Source organism: Pan paniscus, chromosome 21 (assembly GCF_029289425.2).
Source record: "Pan paniscus chromosome 21, NHGRI_mPanPan1-v2.0_pri, whole genome shotgun sequence".
NCBI classification, from domain to species: Eukaryota; Metazoa; Chordata; class Mammalia; order Primates; family Hominidae; genus Pan; species Pan paniscus.
This window is the reverse complement of record NC_073270.2, coordinates 43,935,774-43,961,155: the sequence shown is the minus strand read 5'-3', so window position 1 is coordinate 43,961,155 and position 25,382 is coordinate 43,935,774. Positions and strand designations below refer to the sequence as shown.

Below are 25,382 nucleotides of genomic sequence, written 5' to 3'. Positions count from 1 at the left end.
TGAAATGAGCTATTCTAGGCCCCCGTGTTCCCACCCTCACCCTTTTACATTAGAACTCCACAAAGCAGTTGTCTGTGTTCCCTGTTTCCACACCTTCTCTCTTCCACTCACTCTAATCAGAATCCCTTCCCCACTGTGCCACTGAGACACGTCTTGTCGAGGTCGTCATTGCGTTCCATGTTTCTAGATCCAGGGGTCAATTCTCAGTCCTCATCACCCTAGGCCCTTCCGCAGCATTTGGCATGGATGGCCACTTCCTCCTGTTGAAAGGCTTTCTTCACTTGCCATTAGATCTTCAGTCACCCAGTCCTCCTCTCACCTCACTGGCCACAATTTTGCAGCCTCCTTTCCTGTCTCCTCATCTCCACAACCTGTAAATCCTGGAGGGCCCCCAAAGCCCAGTCCTTGGTCCCTTTCTCCTCTCCATCCACACTCACTTCCTAGGCGATCTCATCCTGGAGGTGGAATATTTTCTGTAAATGCTCTCTCCAGGCTGACAACCCCGACACTGATTTTTCCAGCCTGGGCCCTGGCCATGAACTCCAGACTTATCCATCCAGCTGTTTACTACTTGATGTCTCTGCGTGGAGGTCTCACAGACATCTCTAACTTAGCATGCCCAAATATGGACTCCTGACTTCACATCCCCTCACCCCACACTTCCCAACCTTCCAGTCTTTCCTCATGGCAGTAAAAGATGACCACATCATCCTTGATTTCTCTTTCTCTTACACCCCACATTCAGTTTGTTAACTGTCAACTCTCCCATTAAATTGTATTCAGAATCTGTTGACTTCACCCCACCCAAGTCCAAACCAGCGTGGTCTCTTGCCTGCTGCAGTGGTCTCCTCGCTGGTGTCTCTGCGTCCGCACCGGCCTCTGTTGGAGTTTCCTTATAGGGCAAACAGTCCCCGGAGCCTGTGCTTCAAGATCTAGATCTGCTCCAAGCCAGCCCTGTGAAGCAGGTCTCCCCGTAAAGTTTTCATAAAGATCTGTTCTCAGGAAAGAAACTGATCAACATGCAGGTGTGAATGTCTGCTCCCATGCTGGGGATGGGGTTTTGTTTAATAGGCACTGTGTTTCCCATTGTGACCATAACAAGTTATTACAAATTAGTGACGTAAAACAACACAAATGTATTATCTGGTCGCTCTGTATGTTAGAAGCTCAACATGGATCTCGCTAGGCTACATCCAGGTGTCTGCAGAGCTGCATTCTTTCCTGGAGGCTCTAAGGGAGACTCCATTTCCTTGCCTTTTCCAGCTTCTAGAGACCACTACTTTCCTTGGCTTGTGGCCCCTTCCTCCATCCTCAAAGCCAGCAATGTTGCATCTCCCTCACCCTCCATCCATCTTGGCACCTTGCTCCTACCAAAGCCAGGAAAATTTCTCTGCTTTTAAGGATTCCTATGATTAGATTGGATGATCCAGGATAATCTCCCCACCTCAAGGTCCTGCCCTTCATCACATCTGCAATGTCTCTTTTGTCATGTAAGGTAACATATTCAAGGTTCTGGGGATTAGGGCATGGACATCTTTGGGGCCACAGGCACGAAGCCTTAGGAGAGGGCTTCCCTGTCTTTCCACTGGAAAATCCCTAATGCAGAAGAGAATGAACAGAGCCTCTGAGATTGAGACCTCACCCTGAGCTCTCAGTTGCTCCATATAGATCTTTGAAATCCTTTTTGCCTTTAAAATTTCTATACATTTTAAATATCCATAAATAGAATACATTCACACTCGTTTTGATATGAAAAAAAATGCTTTTAATTGCTTGCAAATTCAATTACTTACCATTCCTCCCTCCCCAAACTTGGAGTGACTCTTCATGCTGCTGGCAGATGCAACACATTTTTCAGCAACTTTGGGCAACCCCGACTTACCCACCACCCTCATTTTGCCATCCTCATTTTCACCTGAGGCTCACAATATCTGTGAACAGCACAGCTTCAAGCCACGGTTCTGAGATGCTAACGATGGTATTTCTGGCGCCAGCTGGTAGGTGAGGATAACATTTGGGGCAAAAGGGTCTCCTTGGCCCAGCTGAAGACAAATCAGGTGGACAACTGCCCCTTGCTGTAATCAACTCAGCTGGCACTGGGTGTGTGCAGGGCCCTGTTCCAGGCAGTGTGGGGAACCAGACATGGGAACTAATCGTATGACCACTGTGTCCCAGTGTGGAATGTCCTGAGTGTGTGAACCCTTTGCTGCTCAAAGTGTGGTCTGGGGACTACCTACATCAGCGTGACCTTGGAGCCAGGGGGAGAGGCAGAATCTCAGGCCTGCTGAACTGGCATCTGCATTCTAACAAGATCCCCAGGCCCATCAAAGTTTGAGAGGTATTGCTCTAACCCTCCATTCCTTCATGAATCAATCACAGACATTGATTACCCAGCCTTGTGCTGAGCACAGGGATGCAACAATGAGTTTGGCCCAGTGCACACCCGTAAGGGCTCTCAGTCTTGCAGGATCTCACAGAGGCCTACATTTGCTTTGGGAACCTGGGACTGGGGAAGAGCTTCTAAAGAGGGAAGGCAGTAAGGAGGTCTTCCAGGAAGAGGTGGCATCTTGGCTAGTCTTTGAGCGATGAGGGGGATTTCACCAGATAGAGATAGGACAGAAGGGCATACCTGGCAGAAGGAATAGGGTGAACAAAGCTGGGTGGTATCATCTGTCATTGGTGGCAAGGGGAGACTTAGTATATTAGTGTCCCAGGACTGCCATAACGTGGGTGGCTTAAGCAACAGAGATTCACTTTCTCATAAGTCTGGAGGCTGGAAGTCCAAGATCAAGGTGTTGGCACGGTTGTTTCCTTCTGTGGCCTCTCTCCTTGGCTTGCAAATGCCCATCTTCTCCCTGTATCTTCATGGGGTCTTCCCTCTGTGTCCAAATTTCTTCTTGTAAGGACACTGGCCATATTTTATTAGGTCCCACAGTAATCTCATTTTAACTGAATTACCTCTTTAAACACCCTATCTCCAAATACAGTCACATGCTGATGTACTGGGAGTTAAGACTTCCACATATAAATTTGGAGGGGCAGGGGACACAGCTTCGCCCCTAACACCTAGTGTATGAAATGAGGATGGAAGAGTGTGCAGAGCCTGAGACACTTCAATGCCAGGTCCAGAAGCTTGCAGTTTCTCTTCAAGGCCATAAGGAGCCATAGAAGGTTATAGAGCAGGGGAGTGCAGCACCATCAGAGCTGCAATTGAGCTCCAGGCCTCAGGTTTATAGCAGACAAAGGCACCCCTAATTCAAGGGGTGAATCAGGCATGGTCTCTACCCTTGCAGAGAGTTTGGGGACCTGGGCCCATGGGGGACTGGGAAGCTGCTTCCTCACCCCAGTTTCCTCATCAGCAAAATGGACCCAGGTATGTGATGTAGCATTTCCTGACCCAAGGGACCCAACAAACAGCTGCGATAGGATTTTGGAGGGATCTGTACCCGCACTTCCACCTTCAAAAGTTGTGCATTTTTTTCATGGTTTAATGACTTCACCTTCTTTTGGACTTTTATATTTGAAAAATTTCAAACTTATAGAAAAGTAGACAGAATAGTATGAATACCCATGTACCTATTACCCAGATTTAATAAATCTTAACATTTTGTCATGCTTCATCTATTTGTTTCTGAAGTATTTATAAAAATATTACAAATCTTCATATTCTATCCCCTAAATACTTCAGTGTGTTCCCTAATACCATTAGTACACTTAACAGATTAAAAAAAATTTCTTTTGAGACAAAGTCTCACTCTGTCACCCAGGCTGGAGTGCCGTGAAACAATTATGGTTCTTGCAACCTCAACCTCCCCGGCTCAAGCGATTCTCCCACCTCAGCCTCCTGAGCAGCTAGGACTGCAGGCACACACCACCACTCCTGGCTAATTATTTATTTAATTTTTAGTAAAGACAAGGTCTTCCTATGTTGCCCAGGCTGGTCTCGAACTCCCGAGCTCAAGCCATTCTCCTACCTTGGTCTCCCAAAGTGCTGGGATCACAGGCATGAGCCACTGCACCCGGCCCCCTAACAAAATGAAAAAGAATGTCCTCATACTAATCAATTTCCAGTTTCTGTTCAAGTCTCCCCTCTTATCCCCAACAAAATGTCTTTACTTTCGAAATTTGTAAGTGAATAGTAGGAAAAAGATCAAATCCATAATATCAAGAGGATAACATTGATATATATGTATACACATTTATATACACACAAATTTTTTTTTTTTTTCTGAGACAGAGTCTCACTCTGTCGCCCAGGCTGGAGTGCAGTGGCGAGATCTCGGCTCACTGCAAGCTCCACCTCCCAGGTTCACGCCATTCTCATGCCTCAGCCTTCCAAGTAGCTGGGACTACAGGCGCCCGCCACCATGCCTGGCTAATTTTTTTTGTATTTTTTAGTAGAGACGGGGTTTCACCATGTTAGCCAGGATGGTGTCGATCTCCTGACCTCGTGATCCACCCGCCTCGGCCTCCCAAAGTGCTGGGATTACAGGCGTGAGCCACCGTGCCCGGCCACAAATTTTTTTTTTATTTTAAAAATTATATCAGATTTTAAGACATATGTGAAAGAATGTTCCAGGTGGTTGGACCCCTGTGAGGCGGCACTTGTGAAGGTGGTTAGGTTTCTCCAAGGCTTCGTGAGCTGTGAAGGATTTTGCACGCTGCAGAGGGTGGTGCCCACGTGGAGTGGCTGGTGGTCATTGCAGGGCATCCAGGAGTGAGGTGACTGAAGTGCAGGGCTCTGAGTCCAGGCTGCGAGACAGGCGTGGTTTCCCGAGGCCCGAGCCTCTTTCCCTGCTGCTGTACTTGCCCTCCCCTTTCCTCCCCATGAGGATGGGCTGTACTGGCTCCCGGAGCCTCAGCCTCATGACTCCTGTGGGGAGAGTGAGGCACACAGCCCAGATTCCTGGAACAGGAAATAGCCTGTCAGAAACCCAGGGTTGAAAGTCTGCAAGAAGAAATAGTGCTGGTGGCCACAGGGCTGCACGCTCACCACCCCTTGGACTGGAGACAAGAACAGAGACAGTGATCATTGTAACGACCAACGATTGAGCAACTCAATCATTCACTGAGCTCTTGCTGTGTATTAAGTGCTTCTCAGGAGCTGTCTGATTTCATCCTCGAAATAACCTAATAAGCTCAGCATATTATTCTCCCTGTTTAACAGATGAGGAAACTGAAGCTCAGAGGTGCACTGACTTACCCACAGACACACAGTGAGTCAGTGCAGAGCAGAGGCTTGACCCCTTTCTGTGTGACCCCAGAGCTCATGCCATGAGCTTTGCCTGCCCACGTACCTTATACAGAGGGAGTGCTCTGCACAGAGGAGATTCAGGGAAGACTTTTCTCACGAAGTGGTGTTTGAGCTGGGTCTTGAAGGATGAGTAGAAGTCAGAGTTCACAGAAGGAGAAGGAGAGAAAGGGTGTTCCAGGCAAAGGAACCGTTATGGCCAAAGGTCTGCAGGCCACAGGAGAGGTCCCTAGAGGGCCCCACCAAAGTTCTCACTGCTCACGTGTGCCCTCTGTCCTCCAGGTGGCCGGGACAGGGCCGGGCGGCCCCTGCTTCTGGTGTCAACTACAGAGGGGGCCTGGGAGGCACCATGGTGCACAGTTTCAGAGGTCACCAAGCTACTCTCCTACCTGTGTACCATCCCCAGGTAAGGATCTGGGCCACCCTGACTGCTCCATCCCCACCTCAACCCTCTGGGCCCAGAGCCCTGGACCAGACACTGAGTGGAGAGGCACCATATCCTTCCATGCAGTCGTCTGTTCACAGAGCCAGTCCCCAGACAGATGCTGGGGGAAAGCAAAACAGCCTCAGTCCCTGCCATCGGGGGGTTGTCAGGCTGGTGGGAGAGATGGACAGAGTGCAAGAAACAAACCATGGCCAAGAAACTTTCAGGAGTGTCAGTGTGATGAAGAAAAGAGTGATGTTTGTAGATCAGTGGTTTTCATTTTTTTTTTTTTTTTTGAAATGGAGTTTCACTCTTGTTGCCCAGACTGGAGTGCAACAATGCAATCTCAGCTCACTGCAATCTCCGCCTCCCAGGTTCAAGCGATTCTCCTGCCTCAGCCTCCCGAGTAGCTGGGATTACAGGCATGCACCACCACACCTGGCTAATTTTGTATTTTTAGTAGAGACCGCATTTTTCCATGTTGGTCAGGCTGGTCTTGAGCTCCCAACCTCAGGTGATCCACCCACCTCGGCCTCCCAAAGTGCTGAGATTACAGGCGTGAGCCACCGTGCCTGGCCAGTTTTCAAATTTGAAGGTGCATTCGAATCACCTGGTGGGCTGTTAAAACAGATTGCAGGGGCCCATCCCTCAGATTTTCTGATTCAGTTGATGAAGGTGGGTGGGACCTGAAAATCTGCATTTGTAGCAAATTTCCTGGTGATAACAGGTGCTGGGCCTGGGACTACACTTTAAGAACCACTGTTGTAGAGTAAGAAGAATAGGGGATGTTAATTTCAATTGGGAAATCGGGGAAGACTTCCCTGAGGAGGTGATAATTGAGCTGTCATCTGAATTATAAATATTTGAATAAACAAAGGAAAGGGGTGAATGAGTAAATGAATGAATGAGAGAGTGAAAGAATGAGTGGGTGAGTCAGTGAGTGAGTGAGTGAATGAATGATGAGTGGACTCAGGCTGATTTCTAATGCTCCTCCTAACACTCCTACCCCTGCCACCATTCAGACTTAATGGACTGGCTGGGGAAGAGGCGCCCTCTTTTCCTCTGGGACCCAGCCCCTAGCCAGGGCAGTCTTAGAGGGGATGCTGCTCAGGACTGGCTAATAAGCCCCAACTCAACCTAGAGGTCTGCTGTTGGGGGTAAGGGGTGGAAGGTGATGGAACCCTCTGGAAATATCTTCATGCATCCCACCCCACTGGAGCCATCACTGCCACCTGCTGGTCACTAACATTTTTTTTCTTCTTGTCCAAGGTGGAGTGGCTTTTCTGGACTGAGTGGGAGATGGGACCCCCTTTTTCTGTGGTGGAAAGTGACTAGCGTGGTAGACAGAGCTCTGGGATCCCACCGACTGGCTATGCAACCATAGGGAAATAATCTCCCCTCCCCAAGGCTCGCCTGAATAAAGGGCATGACCAAGAGGGCTCTAAGGACCAAGCTGGGCACAAGTGGCAGGGATGAGGGGGTGTAGAGGATGTAAACTGTGGAGTGCAGGGCACACCAGATGCTTGTGTGCTGGGCTGGTTTTCTCCACTTGTGCTCTGAATGAACATTGGCTGGGCCCCTGCTCTGGGCTTGGCTTCATGCTACATGGTGCTAGGGACAGAGGCTCCTCACACCGGGCCCTGACTTTTAAGGGCCTCCAGGTTGGTAGCAGAGACAGGTCTGGAAACAAATCACTGTCCAGCATGGGCATCGCCAGAGGGAGGCAAGGACATAAAGTCAGAGACTTGAAATCACCTCCCAGAGCCTCCTGTCACTATCTGCCACTGGGCCTTTCTGTGCCTCAGTTTCCCCTTCTAGGATAATCATAGCAAATATTTACATCCCATTTACTCTGTGCAGTCACTGAGTGCTTTACAAGAATGAATTCATCAGTCCTCACTACAGCCCATAAGGCCGGTACTATCATTATTAAATTGACTCAGGGAGATGAAATAACTTGCCCAGACCACAAGGTACTAACGGCAGCGCCACAGCTCTACCCTCCCACTGGGCCACCTCAGGTTTTGTCTGTGCACTGAGTGGTTGTAAGGCTTGAGGGCAGTTGGGGGCTATTTTTCAATCCTGCCTGATCATTAGACTGGCCGAGGGTGCTTGGAACCACACAGATTCCCTGGCCACCCTGTACCCACTGGCCAGATGGCTAGAGGGGTGGGGATGGGAGAGGAGTAGGGTGAGGAATCTGTATTTTATCAAGTCTTGAAAATTGTGCCAGTTTGGAAAATCCTAAGATAGTCACTGAAAAGTGGCCCACTGTAAGCTCAGTGCAATGTGGCTGAACCAGGGAGGGTGTTTTGGCTGCAATCAACAGAAATTCCCATTTAAAATGTTTTATCTGTTAAGGAAATGTATCATTGTATGTCTCTGCCTCATATCTCTTTGTTAAGAACTTTTTAAAGGAGGGAATGTCTTTCCCAGAAGCCTCTTTCCCTGGAAAACTTTCCCTCACATATCATTGGCCAGAAATGTCACATGACCCTCCCCATCTAAACCAATCACTGGCCAGAGGAATTACGTCACTACTGTTGGCCTCAACCAATCAGAAGCCAGGCTCTGGGGGAACTTGGCTTTTTGGAGGGAGTTGGATTCTTGAGCAAAATAAGGATTCTGCCTACACAAAAAAGTGGGTGAGTCCCAAGTGACTTGCCTACTGTACCTGGGTTAGTTGCTAGAGTTAGGAATAGTAGGGCCATAAACGAGGGCTGTATGAGGTATTGCAGGAGCACCAAAGAGGAAGCAAAAGGCTCTGCCTGGAGAAGAACCATGGAGGGCTTCCTGGAAGGGGCATTGGAACTTGGTCTTAACAGGATGAAGAGTTCACCAGTAAATCAAGGTTTCTAGCAGCCAGGTTCCCTCACCTTCCACTAGGTCCTGCCCCCTGTCCGAGGCCATCCAGCAAGACTGTCAATTCTGTTTACCACCCACAGGCCTGAAGATAAAGCCAAGGGGCTGGCGGTCCTGATTGACGCCAGGAGACAGCCCCCACAGCCCGGTCTGGTCAGCGCCCTGCAGGCCACCCAGGTGAGTGGGAGGTGGAGAGCCTTAGCCTAGTAAGTCCTGGGAGCCACCAGGGGCCTCCTGACATTCATAGAGTCCGGGGGTGCTTAAGGCTGAGACCAGGACTCTCAGGCAGGGACTTTTACTGCAGCCAACAGAAAACTCAGCCCTAACAAGCTTGAAGCTCATTGGTTCATGTCAATGGACAGTCCAGGAGCCAAGTCCAGCTTCAAGTATGGCCTGATCCAAGGGCTCAGATATTATCATTAGAACCTGGTTCCTCTCTCTCCATTTCTGGCCCCGTTCTCTTTGGAGGATGCCAAGCCACCCCGCTTGGCACCCCGTGCCCCTTGGTAGCCGGATGGCTCCCAGCAGCTCTGACTTCACATGGTCTCTAATTTAAATCCATTAGGAAAGAGTAAGAGATTATTTTCCCAGAGGTCTCAGCAAAAATTTCTTTGTGTCTCAGTTATAGTGGATTCAGGAGTCCCTCCACACCCAACCCTGTGGCCTGGGGGTGAATGCAACACACTGATTGGCTCAGACTTAGATCACATAAAGCTCATGAGCTGAGAAGGGAGGAGAGAAGAGATTCCTATCCAGCAATTATGGGCAGCAGAGTCAATGGAGGTTCTGCATCTGCTTACCTTATGGTCTGACCTCCTTCGCTTTGTAGATGGGCAAACTGGGGCCCAGAGGGGCAGGTCATCTGGAAAGATTTGCAACACAACTTGAACCTGCTGCTCTCATGACTTCTAACCAAAGATTCACGGTCCAAACGTATCACACAAAGATTCCAGTCATGGAGGGACCCCACTCTGTCCTTGTGACCCATTTGCCTGCATCTTACAGGGGATGAAGGAGGAAATCAAAGTGTGTGAGGCTTCATGAAGCCTTGGGCAGAGCAACTCTGCAGTGGTTGTCTTTGACAGGCTCAGGTCCCAGCCTCTATCCGAGCTATTCTCTTCCTGGGGGAGAAGGAGGCGGCTCTCCAGCTGCAGACATTACCTGACGTCCAGGTGAGGGGGACTCAGGGTCGGCGGTTGAGGAGGGGAGTTGTTGGGCTCGAGCTGAGCTGGGGTTAAGGAGAGGGAGAACTGCAGAATTCATGAGCTGGAAGAGGCCTGGAAGTAATCTAGTGTAAGGCAATAAATACGAGGCCTAAGCGCTACCACCCCAGTATAGATCCGTGGCAGGCATTGTCAAATCAGTCACAGAATGATATCTCTCTGGCAATCCTAGCAACTCCTGGTGGGTGCTGCCACATGATCGAGAATTGCACATGGCATAGAACCTATTTGAAAAGCTTCTTCTGGTCCATCCCTCCTCCCTTTGTTTTCAGAGAGGGAAACTGAAGCCTAAGGCCACACAGCAAGCTAGACGCAGAGCTGGAGTCACCTGACTCCACTGCCTTTTTCACACTGCGGTCACACCTGCTCTTCCTGTATTTCTCGCCCTAATTAATACAGATGTGGAGTTGAAGCAGGACTTTGCAGGAAAGAGCCCTGCAGCTCCCTTTAATTAGTGCCATACACCACAGTAATGAGTATGGGCAGTCAGTCCTCTGTCCTGCTTCAGGATGTGATTTTAAAACTCTCCTTCCTCCTGGTTAGTGAAGAGGCAGATTGTGGGCTGGAGATGTGCTGTTCCAACTTTAATGTGCTTACTGATCTCTTGGGGAAATACATTAATGTGCAGGTTCTGATTGAGTAGTTCTGGGTGGGTCCTGGGACTCTGAATTTCCAACATGTCCTAGGTAATGCCGGTGCTGCTGGCCCATGGACCACACTTTGAGTAGCAGGAATATCAGGTGGGTCCAAAAAACCACAGAATCCACCAAATCCCAAGCCTAGGTATCTGGAGCTATTCCCAGAATAAACCTCAAATTTCTCTGCCTGGCAGAAGCAGTCACCTAGTTCTTCCATGTCTTAGAGGACACTGTTGGGATTTAGTGACTTTTCTCACCAGCCCCAAGAAGGAAACAGCTCTTGGCTCCTCAGGGAAGTGTGCAAAGATTACAAAGAAGTTTCATCACAAGGGCCAGCTTCCATCAGTTTGTATGATTGCCCGGAGAGCTGTACTGGGAAAGAGCCAAGCTCAGAGGGAACGAGTGCTATGATTGATTAATGATGTCTGCCTTGGGCACAAGCTAGGAGAGTGGCAGTATGAGTGCTGTTTATTTGCCATTCCCTAACCAGGGTCTGGTTCTGAATTTTGACTTGTCAGAGTTTCCAGAGAAGATTGGTTGCTGGCAAAGCAACTTTTAAAGCTGGAGTCAACCTTACTTGTGGGAAATGAACTGGTGCTGGGGCAGGGATCTGGGCAGGACCTTCTAAAATGACTGTCCTCACATTGAGTCCCTGGTTCTCCTGATTCTTTGGTCTGCAGGTGGAGGTGCTGACCTCATTGAAGGCCCTCAGCCACCATGTGGACCCCAGCCAGCTGCCCGCAGTCCTGGAAGGCCCCTTCCCCTACTGCCACACCGAGTGGGTGCATTTCTTCCAGGTGTTTACCATCACGGCCTTTAGCCCCTGACCCCCACTCCTTCTCTTCTTCTCTTCACTCTTCTGTCCCATGGATCCATCAACCCTGCTATGCTAAAAAATAAACGGTCACTCAACAAATGTTTACAGTGAAGGTACAGAGTCGAATGATTAAGAGCTCAGGCTCTGGGGCCAGGCTGCCTACATTGCAATCCCAGCTCTGCTGTGTGATTTTGGATAAGTTACTTACCTTCTCTGAGCCTTGGTTTCCTCATCAGCTAGACAGCGGATAATAATAGTACCTCCTCATGGGGTTTTTGTGAGGATTAATTTAGTTAATGTGGGTAAAGAGCTAGGTCTATGTTAACTGAAAATAAATTTACAGGGCCGGGCGCTGTGATTCACACCTGTAATCCCAGCACTTTGGGAGGCCGAGATGGGTGGATCACATGAGGTGAGGAGTTTGAGACCAGCCTGGCCAACATGGTAAAACCTCATATCTACTAAAAATACAAGAAAGAAAAAGTTAGCCAGGTGTGGTGGTATGCACCTGTAGTCCCAGCTACTCGGGAGGCTGAGGCATGAGAATTGCTTGAACCCAGGAGGCAGAGATTGCAGTGAGCCAAGATCACACCACTGCACTCCAGCCTAGGTGGCACAGTGAGACTCTGTCTCAAAAAGAATCATAAAATAAAATAAAATAAATTTATAGGCACTTGCTCTATGGACCCACACAACTCAGGAAGCTCAGGGTCTGGTTCCCTCCTATAAGAGGGAGGAAATAAGGCAGCCGCCAGTGTTGGGCTCCTTTCCTGTGTAATCACAGTCCCTCCTCCCCACAACCACAAGAGGGGGCATTTCATACCCAATTTAGTACATGAGGACACATAGGGCGAGGGTGCCTTTCGGTGGGCTTAAACCACACCGAAACCCATGCCCATCAATGCCCGCCCCGGGTTCTCTCTAGACCAGGGTTGCTCAACCTTAACCTATTCACATTTGGGGTTGAGCAATTCTGTTTTGTTGGGAGCTGTCTTGTGTATTGCGGCATGCTTGGTACCAGCCCTGGCTCTACCCACTGTTTGCACCCCACAAATTATGACAATTAAAAAAGTCTCCTGACATTGCTGAATGTCCCCGGGGGCAAAGTCACCCCTCATTGAGAACCGCCGGTCTATACTAACAGTGTAACATGGTGGCTTATTTACTTTCTGCCCAAGTGATCTTTTTAAAATTGTGTGTTTTTGAATAGGCAGTAAGTATATTCACATTTCAAATGGTACAAAAAGATACCTACTGAACAATCTCCTTTTCTGCTTGTCCCCCAGGGTCCTAGCTTCCCTTTCCAGAGGCCTCCAATGAATCCACTGGTTTTTGAACTTCATTTTAGCTTTAAACCCTTTCCTTTACATGAAATCTTACCTGTAGACCCACTACATGGAAGTGAGAATGATGATAAACACAGTATGGGCTGGGCTCTGTTCTAAGTGCCTTGCATATATTAATGGGTTTAATCCTCACACAACCCTATAAGGCAGGAACTACTATGATCTCCATTTTAAAGAGGAGGAAGCAGAGACACAGAGAGGTTAAGTAACTTGCCCAAGGTCTCACAGCTTGTAAGTGATGGAGCTGGGCTGAAGTGGGACTCAGCTGAAAATGTTCCCCTAACTCTGCCCTCTTCCTTTCCTTACCAATCATGGTATCCCCACTGGCCTGGGAGTCGCTCAGGCCTGTCTCCTTTCTTCTCCCTCACTCATACTCAACACCAGTGGTTCTCAAAGTGTGGTTCCCCAGGCCAGCAGCATCAGCAACACCTGGGAACTTGTTAGAAATGCACTTTCTACCATGCCTCACCCCAGAGGAACTGAAGCAGAACCTCAGGAGCAGAGCCCAGAGCCTGTGTTTTAACCACCTCTCCAGATGCTTCTGATGCACCTGGAGTTGGAGAGCCACTGCCTCCCACCTCCCCTGTGTGCTCCTGAGATGCAAGAGGCATCCTCCTGGTTGGCCTGGGCTGACACCCGCCCTTTGGTCCTCTGTCCTGCAGAAGCTGGACCCTTTCCTTGCTGACCTCCACCAGGCCTCTTCCCTGCTACAAGCTTCCATCGAGGAATTCGAGAAGGCCGACCCCCCTGGGGGGATGCAGGTGAGCCTGGAGCACGGTGGTTGGGGAAGCTACATCACACCCCAGACCCCACGGACCAAGGGCTTCAAGAAGGGGACGGCCTGGGGAAAAGGGGGAGGACATTATTCCTGTTTTTCATCATTCACTTGACTCATATTTGAGGGGCACCCACTTTGTACCCTGCACTGGAGACCAGCCTGGAGCAAACTGACTTATCCCTGCCCTCTTGGGGCTCGTGGTGCTGTGGCAGAGGTGGTAGTTTAAAAAGCAAACAAATAAATGGGTATGTCATTCCAAATTGTGTCAAGTCCTGTGGAAGTAAGATTGGGAATCATGAGGGAGGGAGGAGGGCCTCTCTGAAGAGCTGGAGTTTAAGTTGAGGCTTGAAGTTTGAGAAGGAGCCTGCCTTTGTGGGGGGCTGTGCTCCAGGCAGGGGGCAAACACATGCGAAGGCCCTGAGGTGGGATTATACCTGGGGTGTTCAGGAGTAGCAAGGAGGCCAGTGTGGAGCAGAATGAGTGGGAAAGAAGCATGAGTGGAGCTTCTAGATGCAGCAGGAGCTGGACCAAGGAAGAGTTGGGCTGGGATTCAGTTCGAAGCCTGCAGGGAAAGCCACTGGAGAGTTTTAAACCAGGGGTTATCAGATTTGCACTTTGAGATCCGTTCAACTGCCATGTGGAGAATAGACTTTAGGGGGAGCCAGAGGGCAGCAGGGAGATCAGCAAAGAGGCTGAAACGGGTGTCCCAGCAAGAGATGCTGGAGGGTGGACCAATGAGGTTGCCGTGGTGATGAGAGGGGACATGGCTAGAGGGGATGTTTTAGAGACAGAAATGACAGACTTTCTGGAGGATCTTGAATGCCAAACTGGGAGTTGGACTTGATCTGGGTGTGGGGAGCCTTGGAAGGTTGCAGAGGGAGAGTGGGGATGGGGCCTCAGGGCACCTCCCTACGCTGGCAGGAGGCTACCAGGTGCCTGAGCAAGTCCAAGGAGCTGATGGAGGCTGTGCTGAGGGACCCGGGCCTACTGGGCCTCCAGCGGGAAGGTGGAGCCACCCTGGCCAGGCTGCAGCGTGATGCCAGCAGGCTGGACTTCAGCCCTGATGTCAGGTACAGACGTCCAGGCCTTTCCTCTTCCACCCCATCCTGTTTCTGGCCCAGGAGTTTGGAGCTGGGACCACACCACCTAGGGCACACATAGCTGAGCCCTGAGGGTGCCCAGCTTTGCAGTAGTTGCAGGGCCTGTATCCCAGGCTGACGCCTGGTCACAGAAACCTGCCCTGAGCCCTAGCAATTTCCTCGCCCCTTCTCTGCTTTCCCTCCTTCAGCCCCAGCCATCTTGAGCCTGGGACGGGCATCAGAGGATGTCGCCTATCCATTTCTGGCCACCCTTTTGGACAAAGCACTTCCTCTGACCCACACACCAGGCTGAACCCCTGCAAGAGCCTGCCTCATTTATTTCTGGCAAGAACCCTGTGAGGTCCACATTGTCCATTTGGCTGATGGGTAACTGAGGCTCAGCGAAGGGAAATAGCAGCTAGACAGCGGCTGGTAAGGGATTTGAAGCCAGGCCTTCTGGGCATTTAACCCCTACCCGGCCCTGCCTTTCCCGGTAGGCTGCTCAAACACACTTGTGAGAACCTCATGGTGTCTCAGGGGTCTCAGAGCCAGAATAAATTATAGACATTCCTGGAAAGTCCCAGCTTTCTTAAATTTAGGGGTTGGGGAAGAGTCAGTCATTAAATTGGTCAGTAATTGCAAGTATTTTCACCCTCTTAGAACACAGCTACTTATATTCAAAGTCAAGGGCTGGTATGCATGAGCTTGTAAGAACATTTTGTTTACAGAACCAAGACCTAAATAGCACTTTGTATGTGTCCAGCATTTTTCTCAGGGATTTACAAATACCAGCTCACTTAATTCACTCCGAGGTAGCTGCAAATATTATGCCTATTTTACAGTGGAGGAACCTGAGGCTCAGAGAGGGTAAGTGATTAGTCCAGGGTCACATAGCTGGGATGTGGTGGAGCCCGGACTTGAATCCAGGCAGTCTGGTCCCAGTATCTTGAACACCCCACCCAGAGCTGCACTAGACTTGAGAGCAGGCTCACACAGATGGACGCACGGGCAGCACTGGGTGTGGGGTCATCTCCCTGCCCCTCAGTGCCTGGTGGGGGTTGGCACTGCCTTTCTCAGCCTCTTCCACCCTTACCTGCCCCACCGGCCCAGGCCACTCCTGTCCACCCAAGGCCCCGCAGACCCGCAGCTACCAGCAGCTCCAGCAGGGGTCACTGTGGTCCCACATGAGCTGCTGCGGGCGTTTGTTCTGCAGCGGGTCCCTGCAGCCCCTAGGCTGTCCCCATCCCTCCGTCCCTCCCTCTCCAGGCAGGCAGAGATTTTCTATCCTATTCACGCACCCTGGGCCCACACCTCTTCCCTGCAAGGGTGGCAACCCGTGGGGAGCTGCAGTCAGATGGGGAGGCTGAGGTAGAGCAAAGCACCCTCCAGGAAGTCAAAAGCTTTTCTTCCATCTTCTGTCTTCCATTTTCCCTCTGAAGGCAGAGGAGGGCAGAGCAGGGTTGGAGATTCCTCCCTTCACGCAAATATCACCATGCCTGAAATCCCATCCACGCTTCTTCCTTAGTGACTTGTGGCTTTGAGCATTTTTTAAAATTATGTGCAGAAACAGCCCTGGGTGGGGTTCCAACTCAGGTTGTCATCTGCAAGTCGATTCCCCTCCCTTGACCTCAGTTTTCCCGTCTGTGAAATGGAGGCAGGGCTGGCAGGCATGTTGCAGCTACTTCCCACCATTGCAATAGAAATAGCACAGACCTGACAAACATCGTGCGCTGGGCACTGTGTTAAGTGTTTTGCATGCATGAGCGCTGGTTCTCTGCCCTGGCTGTCCCTGGAACCGCCTGAGGTGCTTTAGAAAGCATCAGTGTCTCAGCCGGGCGTGGTGGCTTATGCCTATAATCCCAGCACTTTTGGAGGCTGAGGCAGACAGATCACCTGAAGTCAGGAGTTCAAGACCAGCCTGGCCAATACGTGAAACCCTGTCTCTACTAAAAATACAAAAATTAGCCCGGCATGGTGGTGCGTGCCTGTAATCCCAGCTACCCAGGAGGCTGAGGCAGGAGAATCGCTGGAACCCAGGAGGCAGAGGTTGCAGTGAGTGGAGATCGCGCCACTGCACTCTAGCCTGGGTGACCAGCCTGGGCGACAGAGTGAGACTCCGTCTCAAAAAAAAAAAAAAAAAAAGGGAAACATCAGTGTGTTGGTTGCACTCAGAGTCTGACTTTGTTGGCCTGGGGCAGGGCACTAAGATTTGTTAAGCTCCCAGGGCAGGTTATAATGTATAGCTAGAGTTGAGGGCCAGGGCGTTAGATCATTTAATGCTTACAACCATGCTGTGAAGTGGGTTCTGTGATTATCTCCACCTCACAGAATAAAAAGCAGAGACATAGAAAGGTTGAGAAATTTGCACAGAGCCTGCTACTAGAAGGCAGCAGAGCTGGGCTTTCAACCCAGATCTGTCCGGCCAGCTTCATTCCCTTCTAGGGAAGGGGGAGGGTCAGTTCACTTCCTACTGCATTCTCTTGTCCTCGCAGTCCCATGGAAGACCAAGGGTGAGGCCCAGAAAGGTGAAAGGACCTGCCCACAGTCACACAGCAAGTTAGCTGGAAACCCAGGCTGGGGCCACAGAGATGGAGGGGCAGGCCTATGCGGGACAGAAGTACAGCAGGGTGAAGAGGGCAACAGAGGCCTTTTCTCACCTCCGCCCACCTCCCAGGAGCCATCTGGCTGCAGCCACTGCCTTGTACAGCCTTGTGGACGAGCAGCTTCATGTTCTGGTCACCGCTTCCAACAGCCTCCTGGGGAAGCTGGAGCTCCGTGTCCGCCTGGGCCGCCTGGAAGCTGCCATTCACCAGGTGAAAGGGGAGTCTGGCTTGGGGTGTGGGGGTTCTGCCTGGCCACATTCCACAGGAAAGCCCTGACTCTGGGCCCGTCCCTAGCCAGGTGCTTTGTTCTGGAGAAAGGACACCAAGCTGGCGATCCTTCAAAGGCCAGGCAGGCATCCTTGGGGCGTAGCACATGACCTGGTGCTCAATAAGTGCTCAATGGGTGAAAACATAGCCCCAAGAGCTGCACTTATTGAGCGCCAACTCTGTGCCAAGCCCTGGGCCAGAGCCGTTGTGAACATCATTGCTTTCCGAACTCATGGGGAAGGTGCTAGGATTTCATCCACTGCACAGACCAGGAAACTGAGGCTGGGAGACATTATGTTACCTGCTTGTGGTTGCATATCTCGGGGTCTGATTCTGGAACCTGCACCTGGCGTGGCTTCATCTGACTGCCGGTGCCGAGAACCACCACATTCCTTTCTGCCTAGAGCTGTGGGCCACGGCGCACTCCTGCATCAGACAGCCCTGGTTCATTCCTGGCTCCAGCACTTACTCGTGGTGTGGCCCTGGACAAGATATTTAACTCTTCAGTGCTTCAGTATCTTCATTTGTTGAATGGGGGGTAATATTAGTACCTGCTACATTGGATCTGTGAAGATAAAGTGAGTGAATAGGCTCTTTAAGATGCCCCAGAATAAGAAAGGAACTTCCACTCAGGGGGTTGAGAGCCATTATATACCCTCTATCCCTCATTGAATCTTCATGTCTACCCCATTTTACCACTGAGTAAACTGAGGCCCAGAAAGGGGGAGTGGCTTACCATGTTCACATGGTGAGTTCCCAGCAGGCCCATGGACTTTCCTCTGCAGCCTGCAGCTTCTTCTCCAGCACTGTTTGCATGTGCACGCGCACACAAACACACACACACACCCGAACAGGGAGCTCATCACCCCTGAGGCCACCCCTTTTATTATCCGGCGTCTCTGAGTGGTTAGAGTAGCCTGAAGTTCACCACCCTGTGCCTTCATTCAGATAACTGTGCACTGAGGGCGTTGACCAGGCCAGATGCCCTCCGGGGTCCCGCTTTGAAGAACATGACCACACACTCCCCCTCCCCAAGTCATTTCTTCCCATGCCCAGAATTGGGAGAATTTCAGTCCAAGCCAGTGGTCACAGGCCTAGCCACTGAATGAGTGAAGACAGAAGACCTCAGCCTGCAAGGAAGTGGGGGAGCTGGACAAGGGAGGTCTCCTAGCAGCCCCTCATGTCCAAATCTGCCTCTCCTGCCCCAGGTCAGCGACTGGATGGAGCAGGAAGGAAGGCGGTGCCTGCAAACGCTGACCCCCAAGGATGGAAGTTTGGAGACAGTGGAGAAAGCCCACGCAGAATTTGAGAACTTCTTCCTCCAGGCTGCAGTGCGTTCCAGACAACAGAGGAGCAGGACTGGAGCAGATGGAGAGGGCGTTAGAGGGGGTGGCACTGCCAGGGCAAAGCTGTGGAGGTGGGAAAGAGCAAGAAAAGTTCCAGAGACAGTGAGGCAACCAGCTTGGATTGCAGAATTCAGCTGAGATGTTATCTCCCCCAGAGATTCTTACCAGATGGCCAAGCCCAAAGAATATTCTGAATCCCCCAGAGGGTTTCTTAAAATGCAGTTTCCGGGGCCTCATCCTAGACCAAATAACTCAGCCTCACAGAGCCGGGGGTTGGGGGCCAGGGAAGCTGCATCAACGTGATGCGATGTGACAAGGCTCTGGACCACAGGGTGATTCAGCCCCGTATCAGTGCTCAGGAATTCCCAGGCCAGTGGGGAGCGGGGGCGGGGACGGGGACAAACAGGGAAGCGCACAGTAAGGGAGAATGTGGGGACTCAGAGCAGGAGCCTTTGGAGTCAGAGAAGTTTTCCAGAAGGGACATCTAAGCAGAGCCCGGCTAGGCAAAGTGAACTGCCATGGCGAGGGCCTGGAGACTTCCAGAAGCGTGATAACTGCTCTTAATTGTTCAACCCTCACCAGGAGCTAAGCCCTGTGAGGTGGGTGCTATTAGGGTCCCCATTCTACAGATGAGGAAACTGAAGCTCAGGAAGTCTCCTGGCTCACCAGCAAGGCAGCTGGAGGTTGCTGACCTCCGAGGGAGGCCCCAGCCAAGGTGGGTGCTGAGTGGGTGCCCCCTCCTCTCCCCTCTCAGGCCCAGTACCGCCGAGGCCTGGAGCTGTCCAAGCAGGCCGCTCAGCTGGGAGCTACAGCCAGAGGGGCTGGGGAGGCAGAACGTGCAGAGTTCCCAGAGCTGGCAGCCTTTGCCTCTACCCAGCGGGCCTTCCAGGCTAAGCTGACCCACTTTTACATGGCGGCCGAGCGGCAACGCACGGACCTCGAGACGCTGCTCCACCTGCACCGCTTCTGCAAGAGGGTGAGCCCCACGGCCCACCTGCACAGATACCTCCCGATCCCCTGGCTGGGGCTATGGTGGGGACAGGGATACCTAGACACAGCCCCATGGCCCGACTGCATAGACACCCCCCCATCCCTTGGATACCTAGACACAGCCCCCCCGCCCACTTGCACAGACAGCACCCCCATCCCCTGGCTGGGGGCACAGCGGGGACAGGGATACCCAGACACAGTCGGAGGCTCATCGTGATTCACTCCCCAAGTCTTGTAACAGGAAAAAAACAGGGGAAGGGGAAGAGCTGAGATTTGAACATAGATGTGTCCGTGGTACCCCGTGACATGCCTTATATGCTTCCCCAAAGAGAAGAGAAATGACGACAGATCCCTTCACCAAGCAGGCTTGACCATGGTGAGGATGAGGGGTTGTTGGGAGGGGAGTGCACATTTGTGAGTGTGTACACCATGCCAGACCTCCTGTGAGCACTTCACACACCTTACTTGACTTCATTCTTATCCATACCTCTTTGATGACAGGGCACCAATGTGGTTCCCATTTTACAGATGAGAAAACTGCCCAAAGAGGGCAGTGGGGAAGGATGATTTGATTTAGGAGCTGCCACCTGTCCTAAATTCATGTAGCCAAATCTCTCTTTAAAAAAAAATTATGGGAAAACTGAGGTCTGTGGGGACAAAGGAGCAGCCTGGGAGAGTGTGGTCCAGCTGGGACAGGGACCCCCATGGCTGGCCCAGACCCAGTGCCCTCGGCTGCCCCTTGCACTTGTCACCAAGGACAAAGTATGAGAAAGACCTGACCCCAGCCTCCCAGCTGTCAGGCCAGCCCCGCGTGCAGGCCACAGCGATCACAGGCTGCTTCAGAGGGCAGCAGGAGGGACTCTGGTCAACTCACGCCTGGGGCCCTGGGAGGACAGGGCACTCTCTGTCTCCTTGGGACAGTGGGCAAGGGAGGCAGATGTTGGCAGTGGCAGCAAAGGGCTCCCCCAGTTCCAGCTGTGTACAGTTAACAGCACGATACAGGCGGAATCCAAGCCTTGGAGTCTGGGGCTTCATGTCCTTGCGTGAGCTCTGTGACCTCAATCACAGTCTTCACTGCTCTAGGCCTCAGCTCTTTGCTAAGACCATAGTTAATGGCCATGTAGTTCTTATGACAAGCCAGGCCCTGTTCTAGTCATTTCACATATCATTTTATTGTCACCCCGATCCTATGAGACAGGTACTACTATTATGCCCATTTCCACCTAAGGAAACAGAGAGGTCAGATAACTCACCCAGGGTCACACAGCTAACTGAGTGGGCAGAGATTCAAACCCAGACCATCTGGCTCTACTGCCAGCCTTACCAGGTAATGACAGATTTCAATGGAAGTAACCCCTGGCACAGGGTTTTGTTCAAATTCAGAACTGTTATTAACATCAATATTATTATTATCATTAAGAGGAGGAAGAAGAGGAGTAGTGCCTCCAGGGTTAAAGACATCTGGTAGCTTCCTTGCCTTGCCCACTGATTTCAGCCAGTTTCAGCCCCACTGGCCTTCCCGGATCAATCAAACGTGCTCCAACTCTGAGGTCTTTGCACGTGCTGTTCCCTCAGCCTGGGAAGCTCTTCCCGTTGACTGGCTGGCTTCTTGTCTTTCTTCCGCTCTCAGCTCACACATCCCCTCCTTGCAGACACCTTTTCTGACTGCCCACCCCGGTTCTCTCTCGTCACCCTGTTTTGTCGCTTCTGGGTGCTCACTTTGATCTGAAGTTGTCCTGGTCCTTGTCACTCGCTTGTCTCTTGCATGGTGCCTGCGAGGAGAGCTCCCTGAGACAGGGACTGGGTTCGAGTTGGTCCTGGCTCTATCCATGGTGCCTGGCACGGGCTCGGCCCGCAGGGTCTCAGGGAGGCTGTGCGGGGAGTCAGGATAGGCTGGAAGCCTGGGGATGGCCTGTGTGGAGGTGGCGTCTGTGCCAGGCCTAGAAGTCATACGGGGGAGGTAGCAACCCTGACTTTGAGTCCAACTCTCGCTGTTGGAACTGGGCTGGCCCTGTTTCCTCACTGGCCCTGAATTTCAATCCGTTCAATAAGGGGTTGGGCAAGATGATTTCTGAGGTGCTATCCATTTCTGTCCAGCTTAGCCTGGAAGGTCAAGTCCTGGACAGACAGACAGATGATGGGACAGCCCAGCACCAGGCTCAGCCCCTGGTGGGGAGCGTGTGTGCAGCAGCTTTGGTCCTAAATAATAATAACACAATGGTGCCACTAACGGAGATTTATGGAGCTCTTTCCCGGCCATGAGCTCCATGTGCTTGCACGAATATGAAGCCATTTATCTAAAGACAAGTTCCCTTAATCCGTGGAAAGATGGTCTCTTCGGAGAAAATGGTTCTCCAATCCCTACAGCCTAACAGCTCGCTGTCGGGTTCTAAATTAATGGAGAGAAAGATTATGTTTTTCACGAGCGGCCGGGAACGTGTTGGCTTCTTTGCAGTCTGCAGACGTTTTGTGGGGGAAGCGGGGACAGACAGAATCACCAAATGAGGCAGAGGCTCGGCTGGAGGGTGGGGGCCTGCGGGCCTGGTGTGGCTGACAGTCTCAAGGTGTGATGGTGAGGGCACACCCCTGCCTGGCCCGTTTCTCCTTCTGCCCATGAAGGTGCTTGGAGGACAGATCCGAGGTGGAATCCCAGCTCCTCCCTGACTTGCTATGTGACCTAGGGCAAGTGAGTTCACTTCTCTGAGCCTCAGTTTTCTTCTCTGTGAAATGGGCTGCTGGTGCAGTTCAGTGCGATCCTGCCTGAGACACACAGAACCTGGCAAATGGTCAGTGCTCAATAAACGTTAGGCAGACTCCTCCCTCACAGCACTCTCAAGGGTTAATACAACCATGGATAGGAATTTCACCTCTCAAAAGGCTTTTCATGATCATCTAGTGCAACTTCCATTTTACAGAAGAAGAAACTGAGCCCCAGAGAGGGCTAAGTCCCTGCTGGCCCGTAGGTCTATTAGAAGGTGTCTGATGGGCTGGGCGCAGTGGGTCATGCCTATAATCCCAGCACTTTGGGAGGCTGCGGCGGGTGCATCACCTGAGGTCAGGAGTTTGAGACCAGCCTGACCAACAAGGTGAAACCCCGTCCTACTAAAAATACAAAAATTAGCTGGGCATGGCAGCAGGTGCCTATAGCCTCAGCTACTCGGGAGGCTGAGACAGAAGAATTGTTTGAACCTGGGAAGCAGAGCTTGCAGTGAGCCGAGATCACGCCACTGCACTCCAGCCTGGGTGATGGAGCGAGACTCCATCTCAAAAAAAAAAAAAAAAAAAAAAAAAAGATGTCTGATGATTCTAAGGGTGCTTGGGGGCTGTTTCCAGATGGCAGGTGTGTGCACCCCAGGGAAGAGAGGGAAACCAGGGTCATCATGGTCAGTGGAGAAGATCATGGCCAAGCTGAGCGGGGCCCTGGCATTGGGCACTTATTAATTCAGTCCTCCATGGTCCCACTTCCAGCCTGAGCCCCCACCTCCCTCTCTTCTTGTCCCCCAGATGACCTGGTTCCACATGGACTGTCAGGACCTGATGGCCCAGCTCAGGCTGGACAAGACCTCAAGGGTCAGTCCTGGGGACCAGCGCCGCCTCCACCGCTACCTGCAGCGACTGGCATCTGAGTTCCCTGCTGAGAAGCTCGCAGCCGTGGGGCTGCAGGTGGCCTCCCTGAGCCGGGCAGGCCTGGGCCAGGAGCTATGGGAGGAGGCCCGGATCAGGCATGAGGAGATCCGGATGCTCCTGGAGAAGGCACTGACCCACAGCTCTTGCCCAGAGGCTCCAGCTGCTCACTCGGCGCACCCAGAACGAAGAGGGGTGGCGGCCAAGGGCCAGGGTCTGAGTGTAGAGGTCACTTCCAAGGGGAGGTGGGATCAGCCTCCACTAGACTCGCTGGGCATGGACCATTTGCCAAAGTCCTATTGGCCTCCTGGGCCCCCCAGAGGGGAACAGAACAGAACTTTCCAGGCAGGCTCTCCACCCCAGGAAGCTGGCCAGGCTGCAGAGGCTGAAGACGGCAAAGGCTCCCACAAGCTGCCTGACCCTGCCCGCGAGCATTTGCTTGCCACCACCTTCTTCCGGCAGCAGCCCCCCAGGCAGAGCCAGGTCCCTCACCTCACTGGGGGCAGCTTCTCCTCAGAGGGGACAGACTCACAGACATCCCTTGAGGACTCACCCCAGACAAGTCCCCTTGCCTCCCTCTAGCTGAGAGGCCCCTTCAGTGGCACCAGCCTCCAGGAGCACTGGGCCAGGGCCCAGCTGGAGGGGTAGCTGGGAGCTCTGGTCAGTCCCAGTGAGACATCACCATGGAGCACTGGTTTTACATTCTGCCTCTGCTGGGAGGATGAGAGCTGTCAACCTGCCCCTGGCTCCAGAAAACTCCTGGAAGACCCGATCCTCACCCATGCAGAATAGCGAGAGTGGGCGTCAGAACCAGGGCACAATAAATGGTGTGATTGGCTCCATCCCTCCAGGCTCTCATTGTGGAAAGACCTGTCAGCACAGACCCCTCCAGAGGCCTCGCTCGCAGGCAGGCAGACACCCACCTGAAGCTCAGGAACATACACAGCTCTCCCCTCGGGTACGAGGGCCAGTGTTGCCCTTATGCAGAATCCTCGGGGAGATTCGGGAGTGCTTCCTTGTCTTGGATTCCAGGAAAATGGACCCTGAGACGAGGATTTAAGGATCAGTGTGTTTGGTGCTGATCCAGGAACCTCTGCTGGGGGAGTAGGAGGTGAATCTGCAAAGGGAATAAAGAGTATGTTGTCAAGCAAATTTTCTTTTTTTTAATTTTTAAAACTTCATTGTATTTTATGTTTAGAGATGAGGCCTCACTACATTGCCCAGGCTGGTCTCAAACTCCTGGGCTCAAGTGATCCTCTTGCCTTGGCCTGCCAAAGTGCTGGGATTGCCTTTTCCACCCACCTCCCCCCCTGACCCCACCAGGGACAGGGTCTCACTCTGGTGTCCAGGCTGGAGTGCAGTGGTGCAATCATAGCCTCAAATTCCTGGGTTCAACCAATCCTCCCACCTCAGCCTCCTAAGTAGCTGGGACTACAGTTATGCACCACCATGCTCAGCTTATTATTTATTTATTTTTTGTAGACATGGGGTCTTGCTATGTTGCCCAGGCAGGCTGATCTCAAGCTCAAGTGATCCTCTAGACTCAGCCTCCCAAAGTGCTGGGATTATAGGTATGAGCCACTGTGCCCCACCCTCATACAAATTTCCATGTTGGCAACTGTAGCTGGATCTTTCTGGAGATCTCTGAAAGACAGCCTGGAATCCTCGAACACCCCCTGAGGCGTGAGGCATCCAGAGCATTTATCTGCCAACCCTCAGGAGTTGGCACTCGTAGACAGCATGCACAGCCAGCTCCACTGGTCTTGGCAAAGAGAATTGCCTCCTGGAGCCAGAGGCCAGTTCCTGTGCTTAGAAAGGAAGGACATGTCTTCTGTGCTCCCTGTCTCACAAGGCCCCTTCAGCAGGCATGGGGCCTTCATTCTCAAGTTCAAGGAACCCTGTGGAATCTTGTCCTTGTCCTCCAGAGAGAATCCTCTCCGCCTTAGAGGTCCCTCCTCTCTCTCACCTCCCCACCAAGCCTCCCTGAACTCAATGTCTTCTGTCCCCTTCCCTGCCCAACTTCCACCTCTCTAGGCCCAGCCTCTGTGGCCCAGTAGCATTGGGGTTCTGTGGGCAGCTGGGTCCTGGTGGTTGGGGACCGTGGGAAGGGGCCTATCTGTCGGATCTTAGATGG

General features: G+C 51.9%; 1 protein-coding gene across 3 annotated transcripts in view; it reads left to right on the top strand.

The window, feature by feature from the left end:
• The window catches only part of KIAA1755 (KIAA1755 ortholog), a 48,649-nt gene extending 24,249 nt beyond the window's left edge, over window positions 1-24,400 (top strand). Inside the window, exons 5-14 of one of the 3 annotated variants that reach the window (XM_003805018.6) lie at window positions 5,534-5,657; window positions 8,621-8,714; window positions 9,623-9,709; window positions 11,079-11,195; window positions 13,224-13,322; window positions 14,261-14,409; window positions 17,093-17,231; window positions 18,497-18,619; window positions 19,389-19,610; window positions 23,129-24,400. In XM_003805018.6, coding sequence (XP_003805066.3) covers window positions 5,534-5,657; window positions 8,621-8,714; window positions 9,623-9,709; window positions 11,079-11,195; window positions 13,224-13,322; window positions 14,261-14,409; window positions 17,093-17,231; window positions 18,497-18,619; window positions 19,389-19,610; window positions 23,129-23,830 — 1,856 coding nt within the window. In that variant the 3' untranslated portion in view covers window positions 23,831-24,400. Of the gene's footprint in view, window positions 1-5,533; window positions 5,658-8,620; window positions 8,715-9,622; window positions 9,710-11,078; window positions 11,196-13,223; window positions 13,323-14,260; window positions 14,410-17,092; window positions 17,232-18,496; window positions 18,620-19,388; window positions 19,611-19,854 lie in introns of all 3 variants that reach the window. The other 2 variants (XM_063601123.1, XM_034946972.3) reach the window with 2 other exon arrangements.
• Window positions 24,401-25,382: the final 982 nt, after the last annotated feature.